The sequence below is a fragment of the Pongo pygmaeus genome, chromosome 1 (assembly GCF_028885625.2).
Source record: "Pongo pygmaeus isolate AG05252 chromosome 1, NHGRI_mPonPyg2-v2.0_pri, whole genome shotgun sequence".
Lineage (NCBI taxonomy): Eukaryota > Metazoa > Chordata > Mammalia > Primates > Hominidae > Pongo > Pongo pygmaeus.
Genome location: NC_072373.2, coordinates 202,943,172 through 202,969,216, shown reverse-complemented (window position 1 = coordinate 202,969,216; position 26,045 = coordinate 202,943,172). Strand labels below are relative to the sequence as shown.

Sequence of the window (26,045 nt, the reverse complement as noted above, 5' to 3'; positions counted from 1 at the left end):
CAAACTCCTGGCCTCAAGTGATCCTCCTACTTTGGCCTCTCAAAGTACTGGGATTATAGGTGTGAGCCACTGTGCCCGGCCCCATATTGATTTTTAATATTCTTTCTCATTTCTACCTTTGAATGATTATATTTAACATACCAATACAGTAGTAGACATAAATAATTGCTAAACAAATGACTATAACCTGGAGATGGATGCTCAAAAACTTATCAATGGGTTGGACTTCCGCCAACTGCATTTTTAAAAACAGATCTATTAATCCACACCAGACACTAATTCTTAGTGGCCTTCCTCTAGTTAAACCCAATAAAGTAGTACTATTCTCCAAGGAGCCTTATTTCCCACCTGTATATGTAGGGATTCTCCCATGAGCAGGCTGGACCCATTGCTAGGCCGTGACACTGGTGGTTTCTAAGAACCTGGGTCACACGGCTATCTCAACAATGGGCCAAGAGAACACTGTACATGTAACCTACCAGGTGGACCACAAATGCCCAAGATGCAAGTTTGTCCTGCCTGAGCAGAGCAGAAGCTCTACAAAGCCTGGAGTTTCATTCTGAGAAGTGGCCTGGCTGGCTCTCCTGCCTGTGCTCATCCCACAGGTCCCAGCAGCGGTCAGAAATCACACAACTCCCATGAGACTGTGGAAATGGCAAGATAGCAGGGAATCCAGCACCACTGAGCAACTATTCTGTGCTGCTGGCAATGCTGAACCAGCCTGTCCCGTGACGCCAACCTCTTATTGTGCTTTATATCCTAGTACCTGACCTACGGGTTGATATAGCAGGTATCCAATAAGCATTAAATTAACAAGCAGTTGTTAATTGCTAAGTCATCATCTGATTTTTACCAAAAGAAAAAAAAAAACCGGTCAGGTGCGGTGGCTCACGCCTATAATCCCAGCACTTTGGGAGGCCAAGGTGGGCGGACCATGAGGTCAGGAGATCGAGACCATCCTGGCTAACACAGTGAAACCCTGTCTCTACTAAAAATACAAAAATTAGCTGGGCATGGTGGCATGCGCCTGTAGTCCCAGCTACTCGGGAGACCGAGGCAGGAGAAGCACTTGAACACGGGAGGCGGAGCTTGCAGTGAGCTGAGATTGCACCACTGCACTCCAGCCTGGGCAACAGAGCAAGACTCCGTCTAAAAAAAAAATAAAAATAAAAATAAAGAAAAAAGAAAACCACTTCCACCTAGAAGTACTCCTACCGCTTTGCCCATTTGAGGGCACCCAGCTTCATAACTAGAAAGAGAAATTTACCAACCATAAAAGTATCCCGTCATATATTCCAAATTCAAATACACGATTTTACTTGTTTTTAGTCACTGTTCTTTCTTTGAGAAAATAAACAAGAACGAACACACTTGCAAATGAACATGCTGGCTGAGTTTTACACATTTGCATAGTTCCGCAGATGTTAACAACTCTGCATGTATAGAAAACAACCATACATTCATTCACTGTTAGAAACCAAGTAGGTGGAGCCTTCTCTACACAGCTGCTACATCTCATTTAGAAACAGAGTTAAAGCAGAGAATTCTTTTTTTTTGAGACGGAGTCTCGCTCTGTTGCCCAGGCTGGAATGCAGTTGTGCAATCTGGGCTCACTGCAAGCTCTGCCTCCCAGGTTCACGCCATTCTCCTGCCTCAGCCTCCTGAGTAGCTGGGACTACAGGCGCCCACCACCTTGCCCGGCTAATTTTTTGTATTTTTAGCAGAGATGGGGTTTCACTGAATTAGCCAGGATGGTCTCAATCTCCTGACCTTGTGATCTGCCCGCCTCGGCCTCCCAAAGAGCTGGGATTACAGGCGTGAGCCACCGCGCCCCACCAGAGAATTCTTATTTGGATGTTACATCTCACTAACTTTATCTCAAAATTGGTTCTTTTATTCAAGATGTAGATTACTTTCAGGAGTTGTCAAAGACATCTTTGAACTAGTTTCTTTTTCTGTAAGAAACAGCCAATCAAGTTGGCCAAAAAATGACCATAGGCTTTTGGAAAGTCTCATCTTGAGGCCAAATGGGTAGCTACTCGATTCAGTTACATGATCACACACTGCCAAAGAGTCAACATTAAAGTCCATTCTATAATCCCTTTAAATGGCAATACTAGATTTAGACGCTTTACAGACTGTTTTTTTCTATCTTCACAACAAACCCAGGGGAAATAACGTGGTTTTCTTTTTGTAAATGAGGAAATGGAGGTTCTCAGAGCTGACATAGCCTGCTCAAGATTCTAACTAAAAAGTGGGAAAGCCAGAATTCAAATCCAAGTTTCACCATGTTACACTGCCTCGGATGATAAAGTAGTCATTATACCGCTCAGAAAGAAAAATGAGAATTTTTACAAGTTACTACAATAGAACTGTTTTATTAAACATATGAATGTATTTATTTTGTACAAAACGCAGTAACACTTCTTCCTTCCCTCTGCCCCTAGAGGCACTACCACAGAACTTCATGTTCACAGAAACACACGTCATGACAAGTGTGTCAAAAAGTCATGACAAGCAGGAAAGTGCAATTCTGAAAGTAATGCCACACAACCAAAGTGGGAAATGAAAACAGGCAGAGGCCAGCAGGTTTCTCAGCTAGGGCTCTGCCTACAAGGCCCTGGTCCTGCTCATCTTTCAGCAGGAAACATTTTAAGAAGAGAAACTCCCGAGCACTATGTAAGTACTCTCCTGGTAGCATCCTTCCAATTCCATCTATCTTGATGTTGTAACAAGCTTATTTGTAACTTCCTCAAGAAATCCCACCCTGGATTGCATCCCTGTCAATTGCCCATCTCCCTCTGAGCTTCAAACAAAACAAAGTAAAACAAAAGAGCAGTAAGTTTCAAAAGGAAGTCAGAGGAGACCTTTGATAGATGAAACCTACTTCCTAGAAGCCACCTGGCCAGACATATGCAGAGCTGGAGACAACAGATTGTGAAACTAGGTCCAGCTGTAAAATATCTCAGGTACCCAATTAGATCCAGTTATTCTGCATCTGTGGATTTAAAATGGTCATCATCTACAGTAGAATAGATGTGCCCCTCATTGCTCAGAAAATCCACAGCTTGCCTAGAAAGAAAAAGAAAAAAAAAAAAGGTCATTTTCAGGCCAATTCAGAAGGAAACTGTCTTTTGGATATGGCCAAATATGCAAAATTCACTTATCTCCCAACTTTCTACCTTAGCTAAGAATTCACAAGTATTCTGCACATAGAAAGCTCTCACAGGGAGAAATGCCAGTAAAATAGCAAAACAGAGCTTATTCATGGAGACAATGGCTATTAGGGCTGTCTTGGATCCCTCTCCCAAATTGTGCAAAGGAAAGACAACAGGGCCTCACTTAAATACAGTCTAAGCAGGAAAACAAGGATCTAAAGCTGTAGTCACACTTGCACACAAAATCTCATAGTAGAAACCACTGTCTTTAAAAGCCCCCCTTTTCCAGCCACACACTGAAACCCTGTTGGTCCCTCTCTGGGAAGTAAAGTTGTGGGAAGCAAAGGAAACACTCTGAAACCTTCAAACCCTTCAAGGTCCTCAGGGTTAGTTTCAGTAACATATTAATAGCCACAATCTACACAGCACTTAAGTAACAGCAGTTCTCTACCTCATCAGCACGCAACTCTGAGACAGGAATTATTATCCTAATTTTACAGGACAGGAAATGGAATCAGTCCTGAGCATTTCTTATCTATATAGGCCTGGCAGGTCAATTGATTTACAGTAACAAATAACTATCACAAGCACCATAAGGCAGTTTGTTTGATTGCTTTACTACACTGGAATCAGGAGGCTGCTTGTCTAAGATGGAATCAGGATAAGGGCGTTGGAAGGACTGATTGTTTAATAAGGTACAGATAGCCTAATACACTCATGTCCACAATGGGGACAGTAACAGCAACAGGACTGTACACCTGAGGACCAGGAGCTAAGGACTTCCCTCCTTCAGTCTAAATCCCATAAGGAAATCAGGTCAACTTTTTGCTCAGAATTATTATATATCCCTCACATATAATGGTCCTTAGTGTTTGCTGAATGAAAAAATTTGCTGAATGAGTGATGTGATGGGTAGCACCATTTTGGCCCATAGTCTTTTTCCTATTTTTCCATAGCTGAACAATTTCCATTCTGCCAACAGGGTTGCAGTTAAGTTTTTTTTGTGTGACAGTCTCACTCTGTCATCCAGGATGGAGTGCAGTGGCACAATGATGGCTCACTGCAGCCTTGACTTTCTGGGCTCAAGCGATCCTCCCACCTCAGCCTCCTGGGTAGCTGGGACTACAGACATGCACCACTGTGCCCGGCTAATTTGTTTTTGTTTTTGTGGAGACAAGAGTTTCGCCATGTTGCCCAGGCTGGTCTTGAACTCCTGAGTTCAAGCAATCTGCCCACCACGCCTCCCAAAGTGCTAGGACTACAGGCATGAGCTAGTGCCTGGCGAAATTTTACTTTTTTTTGAGATGGAATCTCGCTCTGTCACCCAGGCTGGAGTGCAGTGGTGCGATGGTGGCTCACTGCAACCTCCGCCTCCCGGATTCATGCGATTCTCTTGCCTTAGCCTCCGGAGTGGCCGGGATTACAGTTGTGTGCCACCACGCCCGGCTAATTTTTGTATTTTTAGTAGAAACGGGGTTTTCACCATGTTGGCCAGGCTGGTCTCGAACTCCTGACCTCACGTGATCCACCTGCCTCGGCCTCCCAAAGTGCTGAGATTACAGGCATGAGCCACCATGCCCGGCCGCCAAGTTTTACTTTTTAAACTCACTTCTCACTATCAGGAAACCCTTGTGAGGTGAAATAGGTACAATGCCAGAGCCTGAGCTCATGAAAATCAAATACTTACTTGACTGAGGATACAGACATGTGTTTCAGCTGGTTCTTAAGATCCTGAAAGTTCAACCCTTCAGGTCTTGGACAAGCCTTAATCAAATTCAACACCTGAAGATTCAAATCAGAAAGATTTTAGCAATTGTTTTGGATCAGCCTCCCCTTGGCAAACCTGAGTCCCTTTATAGAAAAGAAATGAACCAGGTACTTAAACAGTCGTAGCTCATTAAGGAAGTAACAAAATTTAAGACTGTCTGTGTTTTGTATTTTGAAGCCACTCTGGTGGAGTTTACCTGGTTTTGGGCCACAGTGAGGCCATTTGCTGGCATGAAGCTATTCCCACCGAAGTTCCCTGCTTCACTCATTCCTGGATTGCTGATAGGTGCTCTCCCTGCTGAGGGCTGAATTAAGAAATAAGTTAACAATATTAGAAAATCCATCAAGATAAACAGTCTTTCCTACTTCAAATAGCTCATTAAGCAGCTTACAAAAAACAATTTATAAACAGTTTCCCAGTAACACTGCTTACGCTGGAATGGACAGCTATTATCTAATGAGTATTTCACAGGAAGATAAAGTAACTCCCCGAAGCACATAAACATCAAAAAGAGAAAGATACTCTTGGCTCCTTTTGTTTGTGATGTGAGACGAACCAGAGAAGAGTAGCAGTAAGAAGAAAATTACCCAGAGTCTGCTATTTTGGTATCCGTGGGGCCCAATCACTCAAGCATTCACTGAGTGTCAACAGGCATGAAGCACCACAGGCAGAGAAAAGGAGACATACTCCCTATCGTCCTCTCTTTCCTTCTTTTTTTAACCACCAAATTCTTAAAATGCTCTGCAATCACTATTTTCATTTCCTTTCTTCCCAGTCACTCCTCAGCCCACCATATTTGGGTTGTCCCCCAGTACCCTCTGAAACTGTTTTCACCAAAGTCACCAAAGACTTTTCAACCAATTATCCAAAAGTCTCTTTCAGTCCTCCTAATACTTGACTTCTCAGAAGCAGACACTGCTGACCACACTCCTCTTGAAATGTGTTCCTCCCTGGGCTTCTTGACACCACATTCTTCTGGTTCTCCATCTGCCTCTCAAACTGAAACTTCTCAGTATCCCTCATTAGCCTCTTCTATCTGTCTCCCAAAAAGCTGACAGTGTCCCCAGGATTTCATCCGAGACCACTTCCTAGGCCACAAATCCTCATTGCCAGCCGGACTGCTAACCGGATGCCAACATGGTAAAACCCCGCCTGTACTAAAAATACAAAAATTAGCTGCGTGTGGTGGTGCATACCTGTAATCCCAGATACTAGGGAGGCTGAGGCAGGAGAATCGCTTGAACCTGAGAGGCGGAGGCTGCAGTGAGCCGAGATCACGCCATTGCACTCCAGCCTGGGTGACAGAGTGAGACACTGTCTCGAAAAAAAGGGCCAAGCGAGGTGGCTCATGCCTGTAATCCCAGCGCTTTGAAAGGAGGTTGACATGGGCAGATCACGAGGTCAGGAGATCGAGATTATCCTGGCTAACACGGTGAAACCCCTTCTCTACTAAAAATACAAAAAATTGGCTGGGTGTGGTGGTGGGCGCCTGTGGTCCCAGCTACTCGGGAGGCTGAGGCAGGAGAATGGCGTGAACCCAGGAGGCAGAGCTTGCAGTGAGCCAAGATCGCACCACTGCACTCCAGCCTGGGCGAAAGAGCGAGACTCTGTCTCAAAACAAAAACAAAAACAAAAAACCCAAATAAACAAAATTTTAAAAATCTGAGTAAAGGTAATCCTTACCATGGCCTCCAAAGCCCCACATAATCTGGGCCCTGCCTTCTTGCCTACAACCCTCTCCCTCTCCCCTGTCATTTGCTTCACTCCCAGACACTGGCCTTGCTGGTTTCAGAGATATCATGCTTACTCCACACTCCTGGCTCTTGCACGTCCTAGTCCCTCTGGTTTAGAATGTTCTTCCTCATCTAAAATTGTACCATTCTTGTTCCCTCCAACACCCTCTTCTCCTGTTTTGCTTTATTTACTTCAGAGCACCTATATAACTACCTAAAATTATACATATATTTTTGTTTATTGCTTGTCTCTCCCAAGAATGTAAGTATATAGTGTTCACTGCTATACTCGAATGGGGACTAGAATGATTGGTACTATCAAATCAAAGTAGGCGCAATAAATATTTTTCTTTTTCTTTATTTTTTTTTGAGACAAGGTTGCTCTGTTGCCCAGGCTGCAGTGAGTGGCATGATCACAGCTCAATGCAGCCTTGACCTCCTGGGCTTAAGTGATCTCCCAACCTCAGCCTCCCAAGTAGCCCATCTAATTCTTTAATTTTTTCTGTAGAGACAGGGTCTCCCTATGTTGCCCAGGGTGGTGTCTTGAACTGGGCTCAAGTGATGCCCCCACACCAGCCTCCCAAAGTGCTGAGATTTCAGGCCATGAACCACCACACCTTGCCCTGAGGGCTTTCTAATACTAGAGTCAACTCTAATTTTGTGTGGTCCTAGATGGACTTGCCAAAGTGAATTCACACAATGGAAAATACTATGGAGAAATTTCAATATGAACCAAGAAATATAATTTCAGGGAAAAAATAATAATATGTAATTTTTCCTACTTAGCCAGTAAGTTGGAATGAAGACAGCAAAATGCTGTCCTGAAGGGGACTACTCTGAATATGCACTGACAATCCTGGAGCTAAGAGCTATATAAGAGCTAAGAGCCTATAATTACATGTCTACACCTGAGGGTTGTCACAGCCCTCAGCTGTCCAGGCCAGTGGAGTCAGAGGAACTCCTAATTCTGAGAGAAACATGAGTGTTTCATCTGGAATAAAATACAATGACAAAGCTAATGGAGAAAGTGTTCTGAGGACTTAGTGAAGTCTTTCTCTGGCTCAGCCTTCAAAATATCAAGGAAATCAAAGCTGGAACACAAAAGTAGCCTGTGTTCTTCCAGGGAAGAGAAAAAGCTAGGAAAGTGAGGCTACTCACCTGGCTGTTGGCTTTGCTTAGTACCATGTGTGCATTGATCACTTCCAGAATATGTGTGGTGAACTCATTCATATCCTCCAGGGGCATGATCTTAAAGGCTACCAGGCTCTTTTTGTTCTATTAAAATGAAGGAAAAAAATGTGAATAAAATATGAACATACATTAATTTCAGGTCAACACTGTGGCTCTTTCCTTGGTTATAATATTAATATTTCACCAATATGAGAAAAATGTTATATACTCTCAGAAGTATTCCAAATATGGTCAAACATGAGGAGAAAAAAACTAAAACTAATAGCTAAGGGACATTAATAATTTTCCCAAGGTTGCATAACCAAGCAAAATCTAGACTCCTGACTCCGAATCTAGTGTTCTCCTTTCTCCAACTAATGAATGCCACAGATCGCAACTGTAGAAGGAGATTCTGTTCTTTCTTTACCATTCTGTTAATTTCATGTCAAGGTAAAAAAAAAAAAAAAAAAAAAAAAAAAAAAGAAAAGTTATTTCCTTTTGAAGAGAGTAAGAAATAGAAATAACTTCCCATTAAACAGGGAGACTTAAGTATTTTAACTATCCAAAAGCCATGACATGAATCTAGAAACTGCTTCATGCAAAAACACTTTAACTGCTATTTTATTCTGACTTTACCTGAAAAGATCTCAGGTGGCCTGCCACTTTCACATATGTTTCTGGAGGAACCACAGTGTTTTCACTGCTGGCGTCCTAACATAAAATACAAACATGTCATTAAGGTTTTAGTGACGCTGGTGAAAGCCTCTTTAACATTTCTATATTATGTATAGAAAAAGAAAGTTATGAAGTAGAAGAGTTAAAGGATCCTAAAATGACATTAAGTAGTTTGCCCTGCCTTTTACAACTTATTTTGTAAAATCAGGAATTAGAATAAAAATATCTCTAAAGGTAATTCTCAGTTCCAAAGTTCTGTAGCACATCATAAAAAAGCAAACAATTATGACACTCTCGTTCAAGCTCTTAGGCACAGAACTTTCTTTTTTCTTTTTTTTTTTTGAGAGGGAGTCTCGCTCTGTCACCCAGGCTGGAGTGCAGTGGCACGATCTTGGCTCGCTGCAACCTCCGCCTCCCAAGGGAGGGTTTGAGTGATTCTCCTGCCTCAATTTCCCCAGTAGCTGGGATTACAGGCACCCGCCACCCGGCAGGCACACAATTTTCTGGTGGATATACTTATTGGCAAAGCAATTCTACTTTTAGGAATTTAAGGAAGTAATTAAGAACATACATTAAGATTTAGATTTATCATAGTATAGAATATCAAAAATTTTAAAACAACCTATCCAACATAAAGTACACATTTCTATATAATAGGATACTCCACACTGTTGCAAATGATAAAATAGAATTCTATTTACTGCCTGGAAAAACAAGTCATGATACATGGAAAAAAGCTCATTTCCCATTTGGGACAATACACACTAAACAGTTTATAATGGTTGACTAGGATAATTAAAAACGATTTTAATATTTATCAGTTTCCTAGAATATGCACACATTATTTATAAGAAAAATACATTAGCTGATTTTTTTTTTTTTGAGACGAAGTGTCTTGCTCTGTCACCCAAGCTGGAGTGCAGTGGCACGATCTCGGCTCATTGCAACCTCTGCCTCACAAGTTCAAGTGACTCTCCTGCCTCAGCCTCCCAGGTAGCTGGGACTATAGGTGCCTGCCACCACACCCGGTTAATTTTTTTGTATTTTTTTTGTATCTTTAGTAGAGACAGGGTTTCCCCATGTTGGCCAGGATGGTCTCGATCTCCTGACCTCATGATCCACCCGTCTCGGCCTCCCAAAGTGCTGGGATTACAGGAGTGAGCCACCGTGCCCGGCCCATTAGCTGATTTTTAAAGTTCTTTTCTGACTACATAAAATGTATTACTTTAAAAAAATTGAAAATATATCAGGGTATGTGGGCTCACACCTGTTATCCTAGCACTTTAGGAGGACAAGGCAGGAGGATCCTTCGAGCTCAGGAGTTTGAAACCAGCCTGGGCAACATAGTGAGACCTTGTCTCTAAAAACAAACAAAAAACTAGAAAATATATGCTTAAAAATAAAAACTCTGGCCAGGTGCAGTGACTCACGCCTGTAATCCTAGCATTTTGGGAGGCCAAGGTGAGCAAGTCACTTGAGGTTAGGAGTTCGAGACCAGCCTGGCCAACATGGTGAAACCCTGCCTCTATTAATAATACAAAAAAAAGTGTGGGCACAGTGGCTCACGCCTGTAATCCCAGCACTTTGGGAGGCTGAGGCGGGCAGATCACGAGGTCAGGAGTTCGAGACCAGCCTGGCTAACAGGGAAACCCTGTCTCTACTAAAAATGCAAAAATTAGCCAGGTGTGGTGGTGGGTGCCTGTAGTCCCAGCTACTCGGGAGGCTGAGGCAGGAGAATCACTTGAACCCGGGAGGCGGAGGTTGCAGTGAGAGACTGTGCCACTGCACTCCAGGCTGGGCAACAGAGCAGGACTGTATCGCCAAAAAAAAAAAAAAACCCACACAAACAAAACAATTGTATTCCCAAATACAACATTTTGAATCCACTTGAGAAAAGATCCCTACTTCAACTCCTTTTATCAAAATATGTTCCATGTAGATCACAGGTTTAATTATAATAAAAGAAACCATAGAAATAATATGAACAATTTTTTTCTTTTTTTTGAGACAGAGTCTCGCTCTGTCGCCCAGGCTGGAGTGCAGTGGCGGGATCTCAGCTCACTGCAAGCTCTGCCTTCTGGGTTCACGCCATTCTCCTGCCTCAGCCTCCCTAGTAGCTGGGACTACAGGCGCCCGCCACCACGCCCGGCTAATTTTTTGTATTTTTAGTAGAGACAGGGTTTCACCCTGTTAGCCAGGATGGTCTCGATCTCCTGACCTTGTGATACGCCCGCCTCGGCCTCCCTAAGTGCTGGGATTACAGGCGTGAGCCACGGTGCCCGGCTTTTGTATTTTTAATAGACAGGGTTTTGCCACATTGACCAGGCTAGTCTTGAACTCCTGACTTCAGGTGATCCACCTGCCTCGGCCTCCCAAAGTGTTGGGATTACAGGCGTCAGCCACTGAACCCAGCTGAGATTTACTTATTTGGTTTTTTGATAAGGTCTCGTTTTATCATCCAGGACGGATTACAATGGTGGGATCTCGGCTCACTGCAGCCTGTGCCTCCCGGGTTCAAGTGATTCTCCTGCCTCAGCCTCCTGAGTAGCTGGGATTACAGGCATGCGCCACTGTGCCTGGCTAGTTTTTGCATTTTTAGTAGAGACGAGGTTTTACCATATTGGCCAGGCTGGTCTCAAACTCCTGGCCTCAAGTGAGCCACCTGCCTCAGTCTCCCAAAGTGCTGAGAGTACAGGCATGAGCCACCGCACCTGGCCAACAGCTCATTTTTAATCTGAAGTATATATTGGGTGGCTGCTTAAGTTTTTTTTTTTTTTTGAGATAAAGTCTCGCTCTGTCACCCAGGCTGGAGTGCAATGGCACCATCTGGGCTCACTACTACCTCCACCTTCAGTGGGGCAAGTAATAGCAGATGTGGTGGAAATAGCAGGAGAACTGGAATTAGAAATGGAGCGTAAAGATATAACTGAATTGCTGTAACTTTATGGTAAAACTTGAGTGGATGAGAAGTTGCTTCCTTTTTTTTTTGAGACTGAGTCTCACTCTGTTACCCAGGCTGGAGGGCAGTGGCACAATTTTGGCTCACTGCAACCTCCATCCCTCAGGTTCAAGTGATTCTCCTGCCTCACCCTCCTGAGTAGCCCGGATTACAGGCATGTACCACCATGCCCAGCTAAATTTTTTATTTTTAGTAGAGACGAGGTTTCACCATGCTGGCCAGGGTGGTCTCAAACTCCTGACCTCAAATGATCTATCTGCCCCCCTGGGCCTCTCAAAGGAGTTGCTTCTCATGGATGAGCAAATAAACTGGTTTCTTGAGATGGGATCTCCTCCTAGTGAAGATGCTGTGAACATTGTTAAAATGACAATAAAGGATTTAGACTACTACATAAGTTTAGTTGAGAAAGCAGTAGCAGGGTTTGAGATTGAATCCAATTTTGAAAGAAGTTATACTGTAAGTAAAATGCTATCAAACAGCATGATATAATATAGAGAAATCTTATGTGAACTCAGGCAAACTTTGTTGTCTTATTTCAAGAAATTGCCACAGCCAGTTCAACCTTCAGCCAACTACCATCCTCCTCAGTCAGCAGCCATCAACACTGAAGCAAGACTGTCCACTAGCAAAAACATTATGAAATTGCTGAGGGTTCGGATAACTGATTATTACTATTTGTTAGCCATAAAGTTTTTTTTTTTTTTTTTTTTTTTGAGACAGTTTCGCTCCTGTTGCCCAGGCTGGAGTGCAATGGCGCGATCTCAGCTCACTGCAACCTCCACCTCCCGGGTTCAAGCGATTCTCCTGCCTCAGCCTCCCAAGTAGCTGGCATTACAGGTGCCCACAACCACACCCGGCTAATTTTTGTATTTTTAGTAGAGACAGGGCTTCACCACATTGGCCAGGCTGGTCTTGAACTCCTGACCTCAGGTGATCCTCCTACCTCAGCCTCCCAAAGTGCTAGGATTATAGACGTGAGCCACTGCGCCCGGCCACCATAAAGTATTTTTTAACTAAAACAAACAAACAAAAAAAACAAACTTTGGGACTAGTAGAAGCTTCTGAAAGGTAAACTAGAAAAAACTGCACAATTTATTTTTCAAAATTATTTCTTTTTGAGATAGGGTCTTCCCATGCTGCCCAGGCTGGTCTTGAAATCCTGGCCTCAAGTGATCTTCCTGCCTAAGCCTCCTGAAGTGCTAAAGTTACAGGTGTGAGCCACTGTGCCTGGCCGCATTATAAGAGGTCACTATAATCATTTTCAAGTTCTTGCAAACAAAAACACTCTTAGGGGAAGGGGAATCAAAGAGAAAATTTATAAAAACCCCACAAATTGACATTAAACATAGTAAAAAAAAAAAAAAAAAAATCTGGCTAAACCCAAAGAAATACACATAAAAAATGACAAAATTTTCACTGACAAGACTATTTTTTTCTGAGATGGAATATTGCTCTGGTGCCCAGGCTAGAGGGCAGTGACGCAATCCTGACTCACTGCAACCTCTGTCTCCCAGGCTCAAGCAATTCTCCTGCCTCAGCCTCCCGAATAGCTGGGACTACAGGCATGTGCTACCATGCCCGGCTAATTTTTGTATTTTTATTTTTTATTATTTTTACGTATTCTTTTTTTTTTTTTTTTGACAGTCTTGCTCTGTTGCCCAGGCTAGAGTGCACTGGTGTGAAGATCTCTGCTTACTGTAACCTCTGCCTCCTGGGTTCAAGCGAGTCTTGTGCCTCCGCCTCCCGAGTAGCTGGGACTACAGGCGTGCACCACCATGCCAGACTAATTTTTTTATTTTTAGTAGAGACGGGGTTATACCATGTTGGCCAGGCTGGTCTCAAACTCCTGACCTCAGGTGATCCACTCATCTTGGCCTCCCCAAAGTCCTGGGATTACAGGTATGAGCCACCGCACCTAGTCAAAAAGACTATTTTTTAAAATAACTATCATACTGGCAAAAATTTAAGACAAAAACCCATCGTTATAAAGGGTATGGAGGATGGGCACAGAGGCTCACACCTGTAATCCCAGCACTTTGGGAGGCTGAGGTGGGAGGACTGCTTGAACCCAGGAGTTTAAGACCAGCCTGGGCAACAGAGTGAGATCCTATTTAAAAAAAAAAAAAAAAAGTTAAGGGTATGGAAGCTAACTGGGCACTCTCATGCATGACTGAAGTGTAAACTGGTACCTTTAGAGAAGACAGTACAAAAATGCAAAAACTAAGATGTTAAAAAAATGTCAAGTGTGTATTTCCCCCCAGAAAACCTACTTTTAGGAATACATCTTATGATTATTTTATTTTTTTGAGATGGAGTTTTGCTCGTTGCCCAGGCTGAACGCAATGGCACGCGATCTTGGCTCACTGCAGTCTCTGCCTCCCAGGTTCAACTGATTCTCCTGACTCAGCCTCCCGAATAGCTGGTATTAATAGGTGCGCGCCACCACGCCCGGCTAATTTTGTATTTTTAGTAGAGATGGGGTTTCACCATGTTGGCCGCGCTGGTCTTGAACTCCTGACATTAGGTGATCCGCCTGCCTTGGCCTCCCAAAGTGCTGGAATTACAGGCATGAGCCACGACACCTGGCCTTACGATTATTTTATAATCGTGAAGAAATGTATGCAAAGATACTCACTGGAGCATTGTGTATAATAGCAAACGACTGAAAAGAAGTTAAATGTTGTTCCCTGACTGGGTCCACTGTTAAGTAAGGGATGATGTATTCTTATAATGGAATCAGTGGTCATTTAAAATGATAGATGTAAATCTTTACAGATAACATTAAACAATCAGTTCTTGGCTGGGCCATGGTGGCTCAAGCCTGTAATCCCAGCACTTTGGGAGGCTGAGGCAGGATCACCTGAGGTCAAAAGTTCGAGACCAGCCTGGCCAACATGTTCAAACCCCGTCTCTACTAAAAATACAAAAATCAGTCGGGTGTGGTGGTGCACGTCTATAGTCCCAGCTACTCGAGAGGCTGAGGCAGGAGAATCACTTGAACCCGAGAAGCAGAGGTTGCAGTGAGCCAAGATTGCACCAATGCACTCCAGCCCGGATGACACGAGTGAAACTCAGTCTCAAAAAAAAAAAAAAAAATCAGCTCCTCACCACGCATGGTGGCATCAGCCTATAGTTCCAGCTACTTGGGAGGTTAAGGCCAAAGGATCACTTGAGCCCAGGTTTGAGGTCAGCCTAGGCAGCAAGCCAAGACCCTGTCTCTATTAAAAAAAAAAAAAAAAAAAAAAAGGCCAATGGCTCATGCCTATAATCCCAGCACTTTGGGAGGCCGAGGCGGGTGGATCACCTGAGGTTGGGAGTTCGAGACCACCCTGACCAACATGGAGAGACCCTGTCTCTACTAAAAATACAAAATTAACCAGGTGTGGTGGCACATGCCTGTAATCCCAGCTACTCTGGAGGCTGAGGCAGGAGAATTGCTTGAACCTGGGAGGCGGAGGTTGCGGTGAGCTGGAGATCGTGCCATTGCACTCCAGCCTGGGCAACAAGAGCACAACTCCATCTCAAAAAAAAAAAAAAATCAGTTCTACAACATAATTTTGTGCAGTTGCATAGCATATTATCCCTTTTACAGTAAAAGAGGTATGTGGACATCTGTATGTACATATACGCAGAGACAGATGTCTGAAAGGATATTTTCCAAAATGTGTCGTAATAGTAGTTCTTTAAGAGACATGAGATGTCAGGTGATTTTTTAAATGATTTATAAGCAAGCATAGTGCATTTTGTATGAACATGTAGTATTAGGTATCCATAGTATCTGCCTCCCTGCTTGATGGCAGGGACTGTGTCTACTTCATTCTTTTTATACCTGGAACCAAGCACAGTCTAGTTCAGAATTGGTACTCCAACAATAACTGCTGAATGAATTATCCTTTATTTTTCTGAGAAGGAAAAAATTTAAAAATTACATAACTACCAAGTTATTTCTCTATAGATAACTTGTGGTTTTTGAAGGAAAACCGTCTTTTTTTTTTTTTTTTTTTTGAGTCAGTCTCTCTCTGTTGCCCAGAGCAATCTTGGCTCACTGCAACCTCTGCCTCCCAGGTTCAAGCAATTTTTCTGTCTCAGCTTCTGGGTAGCTGGGATTACAGGCACCCGGCTCATTTTTGTATCATTAGTAGAGATGGAGTTTCACCACGTTGGCCAGGCTGGTTTCAAACTTCTGACTTCAGGTGACCCGCCCGCATTGGCCTCCCAAAGTGCTGGGATTACGGGCGTGAGTCACCATGCCCAGCCTAAAACAGTCTTTATTATCCAAATTTTCTGTAATGAATGTATTTCAAAAACAAAATACAAAACACCAAGAGGCCTTCTGCACAACTGAAAAATAAAAGGATAAAAAGTATATACTGTATTTCAGTCTATTTTATCCATGTTTATAAAGATACTTATATATATGCTGCTTTGTAAAAATTGGGTCAAATCCTGCATACCACATTGTAATATGCTTTTCTCAACAATTTATGGCAAACACTTCTTTGTGACAATACACGCTTTTCTGTATCATTTGTAGTATGTTATAAATGTGTCATGGTTTACTTAATAATCCTTTATTGCTAGTATTTTGAGATTGCTTTATTTTTATTTATTTATTTTGAGAAGAGTCTTGCTCTGTCGCCCAGGCTGGAGTGCAGTGGCACAATCTCGTCTCACTGCAACCTCTGCCTCCCAGGTTCAAGCAATTCTCCTGCCTCAGCCTCCTGAGTAGCTGGGATTATAGGTGCGCACAACCACATCCGGCTAATTTTTGTATTTTTAGGAGACAGAGTTTCACCATGTTGGCCAGGCTGGATTCGAACTCCTGACCTCAGGTGATCTGCCTGCCTTGGCTTCCTAAAGTGCTGGGATTACAGGCGTGAGCCACTTCACTGGCCTAAATCTTTGTACATGTCTTTAATTCTTTCCTTGATGTAAACTCCTGAGCTGTGGAGTTCTGCTAGGTCACCATTGTTTGTTTGTTTGTTTTTGAGCGTCATCTTGGCTCACTGCAAGCTCCGCCTCCCGGCTTCAAGCCATTCTCCTGCCTCAGCCTCCCGAGTAGCTGGGACTACAGGCACCTGCCACCATATCCGGCTAATTTTTTGTATTTTTAGTAGAGACGCGGTTTTACTGTGTTAGCCAGGATGGTCTTGATCTCCTGACCTCGTGATCCGCCCACCTCGGCCTCCCAAAGTGCTGGGATTACAGGCGTGAGCCACCGCGCCCGGCGTTAGGTCACCATTTTTATGATGACCGTGTTAGCCAGGATGGTCTCGAACTCCTGACTTCTAGTGATCCGTCCGCCTTGGCCTCCCAAAGTGCTGGGATTACAGGTGTGAGCCACCCTGCCAAGCCAAAAAGGAGCTTTATATTAATTAAAAATTTAAATGTTTGTAATATGTTGCAAATATTCTCCACATTCATTTAAACAATATTTATCCCAGGACCACTATGTGACTAGCACTGCTCTAGGTGCTAAGGCTACAGTGGTGACCAAGATAAAAATCTTTGTTCTAGGCCGGGCGTGAGGGCTCACACCTGTAATCCGATCACTTTGAGAGGCTGAGGAGGGTGGATCACCTGAGGTCAGGAGTTTGAGACTAGCCTGGCGAACATGGCGAAACCCCATCTCTACTAAAAATACAAAAAATTAGTCAGGTGTGGTGGCGGGTGCCTGTAATCCCAGCTACTTGGGAGGCTGAGGCAGGAGAACTGCTTGAACCTGGGGCCCAGAGGTTGCAATGAGCTGAGATTGCGCCACTGCACTCCAGCCCAGGCGACAGCACAAGATTCTGTCTCAAAACAAACAAACAAACAAAAAAAGCAGGGGCAGGGTGTGGTGGCTCAAGCCTGTAATAATCCCAGCACTTTGTGAGGCCGAGGCAGGTGGATCACAAGGTCAGGAGTTCAAGACCAGCCTGACCAAGATGGTGAAACCCCGTCTCTACTAAAAATACAAAAATTAGCTGGGCGTGGTGGCAGGTGCCTGTAATCCCAGCTACTTGGGAGGCTGAGGCACAGGATCACTTGAGCCTGGGATGCGGATGTTGTAGTGAGCCGAGATTCCACCACTGCACTGCCTGGGCAACAGAGTAAGACTCTGTCTCAAAAAAAACTTTGTTCTAATGGAACTTAACATTCTACTGTCTCCTGTCATTTGACTTTTAATTCTGTTTTTGGTATATTGGGAAGGTATATAATCAAATCTGCTAACCTTTCACTTTAGAGTATCTGTCTTTGATGTCTTTTTGTATTATTTTTATAAGAAAAAACTTTAAAAAGACTAAAAAAGTTCAACATCTCCACAATTCCAAAGTAACCCCATCATGATTCAAAAACAGCCACTTACATCCGTGTCAACCCACTGGCGAACGTCCATGGGTGCAGCTGTCATGTCATCTATTTTGTAAACAATGTTGGTTGGAGCCTTCTCTGCATGTCTGATGATCCCCACAATAGTGACCTAGGTTAGAAGAAACAAAGAGAAAAAAAAAAGGTCCAGTTTCCCCTGAAACCAAGGCTACATTTTTGTATTTTTTAATGAAGTCTTATTTCATTCTTTATTATGAGTAAGTGATTCTTTCACAAATTATTTGACATACCTGTGAAATCTCAACATTCCCAATTCTGAACACTTCATCAACCAAAGTGGCAGAAAGCAGCTGAGATATAGTACAGGGCACAATGTGCTGGGCTCGGGCTCTCTGAAAAGAAAAAACATGCAAAATTCAATTAAGAAAGTAATAACTATCACTCATTCAACACCTGCCACATGCCAAGTACTTTAAATATATTAGAATATTGAATTTCAAAACAAATCTCATTATCCTTGTTTCAGAGAGATGGAAACCAAGGTCATATAGCAAACCAGTACCACACTTTTAGAATCCAAACCCAGGTTTGTCTAACTCCAGAGCTCCTGCTGAATAGATACATGTGTTGCCCTGAGAATTCACCAAAATGAGTAGGTCAGAGTGGGGGACAGGATAAGGAAGAATGACCTGCTGCTGCCAGAACAGACCTTCAAGAGGAAACCCCAGCTTTAGGGTGCAGACAGGCTGGTGCTGCTGTTCAGGTCACTGACAAAATGAGATGGTATTGGGAAAAGGTTTGAGAAACGACTAATGGAGACAGGACTTTGGAATTGCTTGTAGGTCTTGTGATGAACTGTAAAAGGTAGAAGAATAGCTTCTTGTAGGACAGATTTTTTGACAATCAAATGGAGCTCCTGGGGAAATGGAGTAAGAGCTTGGCCATGTTGGACATCTTTTTAAATTTTTTTTTCTTTTTTTGAGACAGAGTTTCACTCCTGTTGCCCAGGCTGGCATGCAATGGCGTGATCTCAGCTCACTGCAACCTCCATCTCCCAGGCTCAAGTGATTCTCCTGGCTCAGCCTCCTGAGTAGCTGGGACTATATGTGCCAGCATTTTGCATTTTTAGTAGAGATGGGGTTTCACCATGTTCGCCAGGCTGGTCTGGAACTCTTGACCTCAGGTGATCTGCCCACCTCAGCCTCCCAAAGCGCTGGGATTACAGGTGTGAGCCACCGCCCTCGGCCAAATTTTGTTTTGAGATGGGGTCTTGTTCTGTCACTCAGGCTGGAGTGCAGTGGCATTATAGCCCACCGCAGCCTCAAATTCATGGGCTCAAGCAATCTTCCTGCTACAGTCTCCTGAGTAGCTGGGACTACAGGCGCAACACACCCAGTCAATTAAAAAAACATTTTTTTTCTGTAGAAACGGGGTTTTGCTATGTTGCCCAGGCTGGTCTTAAACTCTTGGTCTCAAGTGATCCTCCCACCTTAGCCTCCCAGTGTTAGGATTACACGCATAAGCCACTGTGCTAGACTCATGTTGGATGTCTTAGGGGGAACAGGCAGGATAGGGTAGGCAGAACAGTATCTAGTGAGTACACTCAAATCATATCCTTTTTTTTGAGATGGAGTCTCACTCTGTTGCCCAGGCTGGAGTGTGGTGGCCTGATCTCGGCTCACTACAACCTCCATCTCCTGGGTTCAAGCAATTCTCCTGTCTCAGCCCCCTGAGTAGCTGGGATTATAGGTGCACGCCACCACGCCCAGCTAATTTTTGTATTTTTTCTAGAGATGGGGTTTTGTCATGTTAGCCAGGCTGGTCTTGAACTCCTGACCTCAGGCAGTCTGCCCACCTCGGCCTCTCAAAGTGTTGGGATTACAAGCGTGAGCCACCGCACCAGGCCCAAATCATATCTTAAACCAGCCAGACAACAGTGTAAACTTATTTTTGCCTACCAGTGGCAAGAGGTAGTCTGGGTAACATAAAGATGAATACAATGGGACAGGATTTACCCTCAACATAGTCCTAATCTAGGGGAGGTACAAAGGTAAACAATAAACCTGATCTTGATACATTGTAAAATGAAACATGCCATGTGGGACCTCAGAAAAGCTTACTGGCAAAAGAGGGAGGCTTTAGGCTGAACTCTGAAGCAGGAGAATTTCAACAGTGGAAATGTAGCAGGTTAACAGGCTGAGGGCAAGTATGTACTCCCAGTCTCCTAGAGGGAATATGTACAAGGCACAAAAACGATGAGAGCTCTTCCTGTCAGAAGCCAAGAGGAAGTGGACCAATACCTGTACTACATGGAAGACTTAGAACACAGGAGACTCTTGGCCTTCATGGATTTAGCAGTTGCAACTCTGACCTGAACATCCACGACACTGCCAATATTTCACTTTGCTGAAGCATGATTTTGAATGGTGAGTATTGCCACAACAGGATAAAGTAAGCTCAGTCAACCGCTGGCACATATGCTACAAAAGGCAGCAGCCAAGCTTGAGGGTTAAGACTGTGGCTCTATTCTCAAGAGCAGTTGCTCAGCCAGGCGTGATGGCTAACGCCTGTAATCCCAAGGCCGAGGCGGGCAGATCATTTGAGGTCAGGAGTTTGAGATCAAGCCTGGCCAACATGGTGAAACCCCATCTCTACTAAAAATTAAAAAAAAAAAAATTAGCCGGGTGTGGTGGCGCATGCCTGTAATCCCAGCTACTGGGGAGGCTGAGGCAGGAGAATCACTTGAACTCGGGAGGCGGAGGTTGCAGTGAGCCGAGATCATGCCACTGTACTCCAGCCTGGGCAACAGAGACTCTCCTCAAAAAGAGAAAAAAAAAAAAAGAGCGGTTGCTCTTGGTCACATGTATTAACTCATTTGTACCTTGGTTTCCTCATCTGCAAAACTAGAAATCATATTATAAAAATTAACTACACGGTAAAGGACTCAGAATACTACCCAGCACATAGCACTCAATAACAAATGTTAGCTATTATTATATTAGCTATTGTCCCTCATTCTTTACATCTGCAATAGCTTTTAATAACAATGTTGACAGGATCAGCTGTTTTTCAATTTTACTTTATGGTATTTTATAGGTAAAGTTACATGCTATGTTAATATTTATAGCCTTAAAATTTGCAGGGGTCCCAGGATTTACCTCTCACAAACTACTATATTTCTGTTTTTACCTATCACAGCTGAGATTTTCATTGTATCTTCAGCATAAGAAAACTTAAGAACCAGTAAGGTCAAGTGGCAAGAACATGAGGTTTGGAGCCAGAGAGTCCTATAGACCCATGCTCAAATCCCAGCTCCCAAGTCCTGGACACACTCGACCACTTTTTCTGAAAACTGGGGACATATACCTCTTAAGTTGTAAATGAGACACATAACATATATGAAGTGCGAATACCAATCTCTGCATGTAGTAGATGTTTGACAAATATTATTACCTCTCAGGTAAAAATGTTACATATAGGTAACAGTTGAGATGTTAACAATGCCTTCAAATTCATCTCAAGTATTTATTTTTTATTGAGCACATATTTTATGTAGGAGTTGATCACAAGGAATTCCTAGTCTGCTCCAGAGAGGTTCACAAAGTGTCAATAAAAATACGCTTAATTTTGGAAAAAAAAAACCAAACAAAAACATTTTCAAACTAAAAAAATTTTCATAGCTATGAACTACAGACTACTCTGACAGTACTTCAGGAAAGTACCATTATTACAGATTAAAATTGGGTCACTATTTGAAACTTCACATGGTTCAATCATATTGAACAAATATATAATCAACAGGAAACATTTTGGATAGAGTTTTTTATCACCCAGGGATGGTGCTGCACACCTGTAATCCTAGCTACTTGGGAGGCTGAGGTGGGAGGATCCCTTGACCGCTGGAGTTAAGAGTCTGCGGTAAGCTATGACTGCACCACTGCACTCCAGTAGGGGTGAAAGTGAGACTGTCTCAATTTTAAAGGAAAAAAAGAATAGGGCGTTTACCTAACTTTTAACTGTGGAAAATACTAGATTTAAAAACAAAACAAGGCCAGGCGCAGTGGCTCACGTCTGTAATCCCAACACTTTGGGAAGCCAAGAAGAGCGGATCGTCTGACGTCAGGAGTTTGAGACCAGCCTGACCAACGTGGCAAAACCCCGTCTCCACTGAAAATACAAAAATTGGCCAGGAATGGTGGCATGCGCCTGTAGTCCCAGCTACTCGGGAGGCTGAGACAGGAGAATCGCTTGAACCCAGGAGGTGGAGGTTGCAGTGAGCTGAGATTGTTGCACTGCACTCCAGCCTGGGCAACAGAGAAAGACTGTCTCAAAAAAAAAAAATAAAATAAAAACAAAGACTGTCCAGGTGTGGTGGCTCATGCCTGTAATACCAGCACCACAGGAGGCAAGGGTGGGAAGACTGCTTTAGCCCAAGAGTTTGAGACCAGCCTGGGCAACATAGTGACACCCTGTCTCCACAAAAAGAAAAAAAAATCCAGAGACTGGGATTGAGTCTCCAACTTACAAGCATTATTCTCTGAAAAGCTATCTTAATATCCAGCTTTTAGGAATTCTGAGATAAAAATTATAACAACCAGAATGGAGAAAAATAGTTAAGCTTGAGAAGAAAAGATGAGAACCAATCATCTACCTTGTTTTCTCCTTCACGACCTCAAGAAAATCAAAATAGAGAATTAAAGTCCCTTGAGATCTTCCAGGAAAGAGAAAACTACAACAGGGAGAAGTTGCTGCTCATCAGATGTTGGATTTGTTCAACATAATGTGCGTACTGTCTGATTCTAGTTCCTTACTAGCTATGTAAGCTTAGGCAGTCCCTTTATATACCTAAGTCTCTGTTGTATGCTGGAATGAACAATAAATTCCTTACAGAATTATATAAAATAATTTATATGAAAGTTATAAAGCGGCCGGGCACGGTGGCTCACACCTGTAATCCCAGCACTTTGGGAGGCCGAGGCAGGCGGATCATGAGGTCAGGAGATCAAGACCATCCTGGCCAACATGGTACAACCCCGTCTCTACTAAAAAAATACAAAAAATTAGCTGGGCGTGGTGGCGGGCGCCTGTAGTCCCAGCTCCTCGGGAGGCTGAGGCAGGAGAATGGCATGAAGCCGGGAGGTGGAGGTTGCAGTGAGCCAAGATTGCGTCACTACACTCCAGCCTGGGCGACAGAGTGAGACTCCGTCTCAAAAAAAAAAAAAAGAAAGAAAGAAAGTTATAAAGCAATGTCCAAATATACCAGAATATCAATGAGTTTTTTAACTTGCTTACACTGAATCTTAACACATCTCAGTGACTCCTAAAGAGAAGTCAAATTAACCTCACATTTATAGAATGAAATTGCAGTTGTTAAATGCAAACTCAGCTGGGAGTGGTGGCTCACACCTGTAATCTCAGCACTTTGGGAGGCTGAGGCGGGTGGATCGCTTGAGGCTAGGAGTCTGAGACCAGCCTGGCCAACATGGCCAAACCCTGCCTCTAAAAAAAAAAAACACAAAAATTAGCCTGACACCGCATTGCACATAGGTAGTACCAACAAGCTGCTAGAGAGGCTGAGGTGGGATGATCACTTGAGGCATGGAGGTCCAAGCTGCAGTGAGCTGTGATCACATGCCACTGCTCTCCAGCCTGGCAGAGACCCTGTCTCAAAAAAAAAAAAGGCAAACTCATTTCAGAGTGACTAATCAACATTTAGACAGCTTTCTATAGATTGTTTTCCTACACATTGCCTTACTCATCAATTCTCAATATCACCCTGTGACATAAGTACTACCAGTATCATCAGATGAGAAAAACCAAGGGCCACAGCCTTCAAGATGCTTTCCTGAAGTCACAATACCAGTTAAAAGGCAAAATGGATTCTGGAGCCCCCACGTTCTGGCTCCATAGCCTGTATTCTTTGTATATAATATTAAGTCTCACAATGACATTTTAAGGTACGTTAGCCCCTCTTCACAGGGGCAAAACTGACTCCCAAGCCAGTTAAGAAATGTGTCCAGTGACACCCTACAAGCAAAACAGCACGGCAATGGCAGAACACACATCTATGACTTCAAAGACCACATTTCTTTTTTTGAGACAGAGTCTACTCTTGCTCTATCGCCCAGGCTGGAGTGCGGTGGCACCATCTTGGCTCACTGCAATCTGTCTCCCAAGTTCAAGCGATTCCCCTGCCTCAGCCTCCCTAGTAGCTGGGATTACAGGCGCCCGCCACCACGCCTGGCTAATTTTTGTATTTTTAGTAGAGACGAGGTTTCACCATGTTGGCGAGGCTGGTCAGGAACTCCTGATCTCAGGTGATCCACCCGCCTCAGCCTCCCAAAGTGCTGGGATTACGGGCGTGAGCCACCGCGGCCGGCCCAAAAACCACACTCCTGATGTCGCCTCATCCCATTTAATTTAAAAACGACTTTGAGCCGGGCTCCGTGGCTCACGCCTGTAATCCCAACAATTTGGGAGGCTGAGGCGGGTGGATCACCTGAGGTCGGGAGTTGGAGACCAGCCTGACCAACATGGAGAAACCCCGTCTCTACTAAAAACACAAAATTAGCCGGGCGTGGTGGCGCATGCCTGTAATCCCAGCTACTCGGGACGCTGAAGCAGGAGAATCGCTTGAACCCGGGAGACGGAGGTTGCGGGGAGGCGAGATCGCGCCATTGCACTCCAGCCTGGGCAACAGAGCGAGATTCCATCTCAAAAAAAAAAAAAAAAAAAAAAAAGAATGTAAAAGAGACTATTAATACAAGTTCAGGCCAGGAGCAGTGGCTCATACCTGTTACCCCAGCACTTGGAGAGGCCGAGGTGGGAGGATCGCTTGAGCTCAGGAGTTTGAGACCAGCCTGGGCAACATAGTGAGACCCCATCTCTATTTTAAAAAATAAAAATAAATAATAAAAAAACAAGTTGAGAGCGTTCACACATGACTGATTCATTAGCTAGGCTGGTCAATTTCAAAATAAGGCCAACAAGGGGAAAAGCCAGGGAAACAGGAGGTGCAAAATTTGGCAAGATTTCATTTCTGAAACTTACAGCACTTAATTATAAGAGATGCGGATAATAATAGATCATTATCGCATCAGTTCATGTTGAAATCTTCCTTCAAAGCATAAAGTTTCTGTCATAAATGACTCAGGGACTTCAGGACAGGATAAAACAAAACTAAATACTCCTTTCAACCTACTGATTTCTTTTCGGCCTGAGAAGGTGCGGGCGATCCAAAGCCCCCCGGGGACTGCGTGTAGCCGCCGGCTCCCCCGTATGAGGAGCTGCCATAGCTTTCGAATCCACCTGTTTTGAACAACAGGATTAGTGCCTGTGCCACGTCCCACGCCTCCGAGAAACCCGCAGGCTCCCCGAGGCTTCGCCCCTCCAAACACTGCCCGAGTCTCCCTAACCTCCCTCGCCGCCTTCCTGCGACCCCCAAACGCCCCAGCTCCGCTCCCGCCCTTCCTCTCCCGCTACCACACGCCTCTCGGACACCAGGCTCGCCCTCTTGCTAAAACCTCCTGCGATTCTCTTCCTCTTCCACCCCGCACCCCCATCATTACTGTTCCACATCTTGGTCACGATTCTCCGCAAAGAGGCCGAGAAGGTTCGGGTCTGGGGGAATCGCGGAAAACCACAGAAGGCGGCCGCCACTGCGCCGCTCTGGCTACTTTTCTCGGGCGCCACAAACTCCTTCCCGCGAATGGCGGAGCCAGTCAGCTCCCAGGTGCTTCTCGCTTCAGCCAATCGGTGCTCACGAATGCTACGCTTGTTCCTGTCTTCTCTGCCCATGCTCCAGAAAACGCGTACTGCGCTCCCAGTTGGCTCCAAAAGCCTCCGCGGCCATCTTTACGAAGGGCAAAACCCTCCGCACTAGCGGAAGCAAGGAGCTGGCAGGGCGGTATCGCAAGAAATCAACCAATGAGAACAATACTACCGCGACGCAGCGCCGTGTGATCCCACTCTCGTCAAGTGCGCGACTTCTGACGTCACTTCCTTTGTTCGGCGTGCCCAGGTTCCCGCCAAACTATCACCAATCAGACGACGCCTTCATCTAAAGGGCTGTAGTGGAGTTTTGGCTTCGGTGTTTCCCACCCGCGGTTGCGCGGAAATTGCGCACCTGAGGGATTCGCAGCACTAACCTCACAGCACCGCGTGGAGTTGCTTATTCTTTTACATAGGAAGTCACATTCTCTTCGTGTAATGCCACCAATGGTGCCGATTCTCCCCAGTGGGGCTGTGAGAAACCTACGCCCTCTTGCCCA

At 44.2% G+C, this 26,045-nt stretch overlaps 1 protein-coding gene across 1 annotated transcript; it reads right to left on the bottom strand.

Annotated features, from left to right (window-relative positions):
* Positions 1-2,348: 2,348 nt before the first annotated feature.
* RPA2 (replication protein A2) lies at positions 2,349-25,704 on the bottom strand. The gene is made up of 9 exons (XM_054498369.2): positions 25,344-25,704; positions 24,977-25,083; positions 18,066-18,167; positions 17,813-17,926; positions 8,466-8,540; positions 7,818-7,934; positions 5,123-5,230; positions 4,846-4,940; positions 2,349-3,072 (listed from the first exon to the last, which is right to left on the bottom strand). The coding sequence occupies exons 1-9, from the start codon at positions 25,570-25,572 to the stop codon at positions 2,988-2,990; spliced, it is 1,032 nt and encodes a 343-aa protein (XP_054354344.1). The 5' UTR covers positions 25,573-25,704; the 3' UTR covers positions 2,349-2,987.
* Between the last annotated feature and the right edge of the window lie 341 nt (positions 25,705-26,045).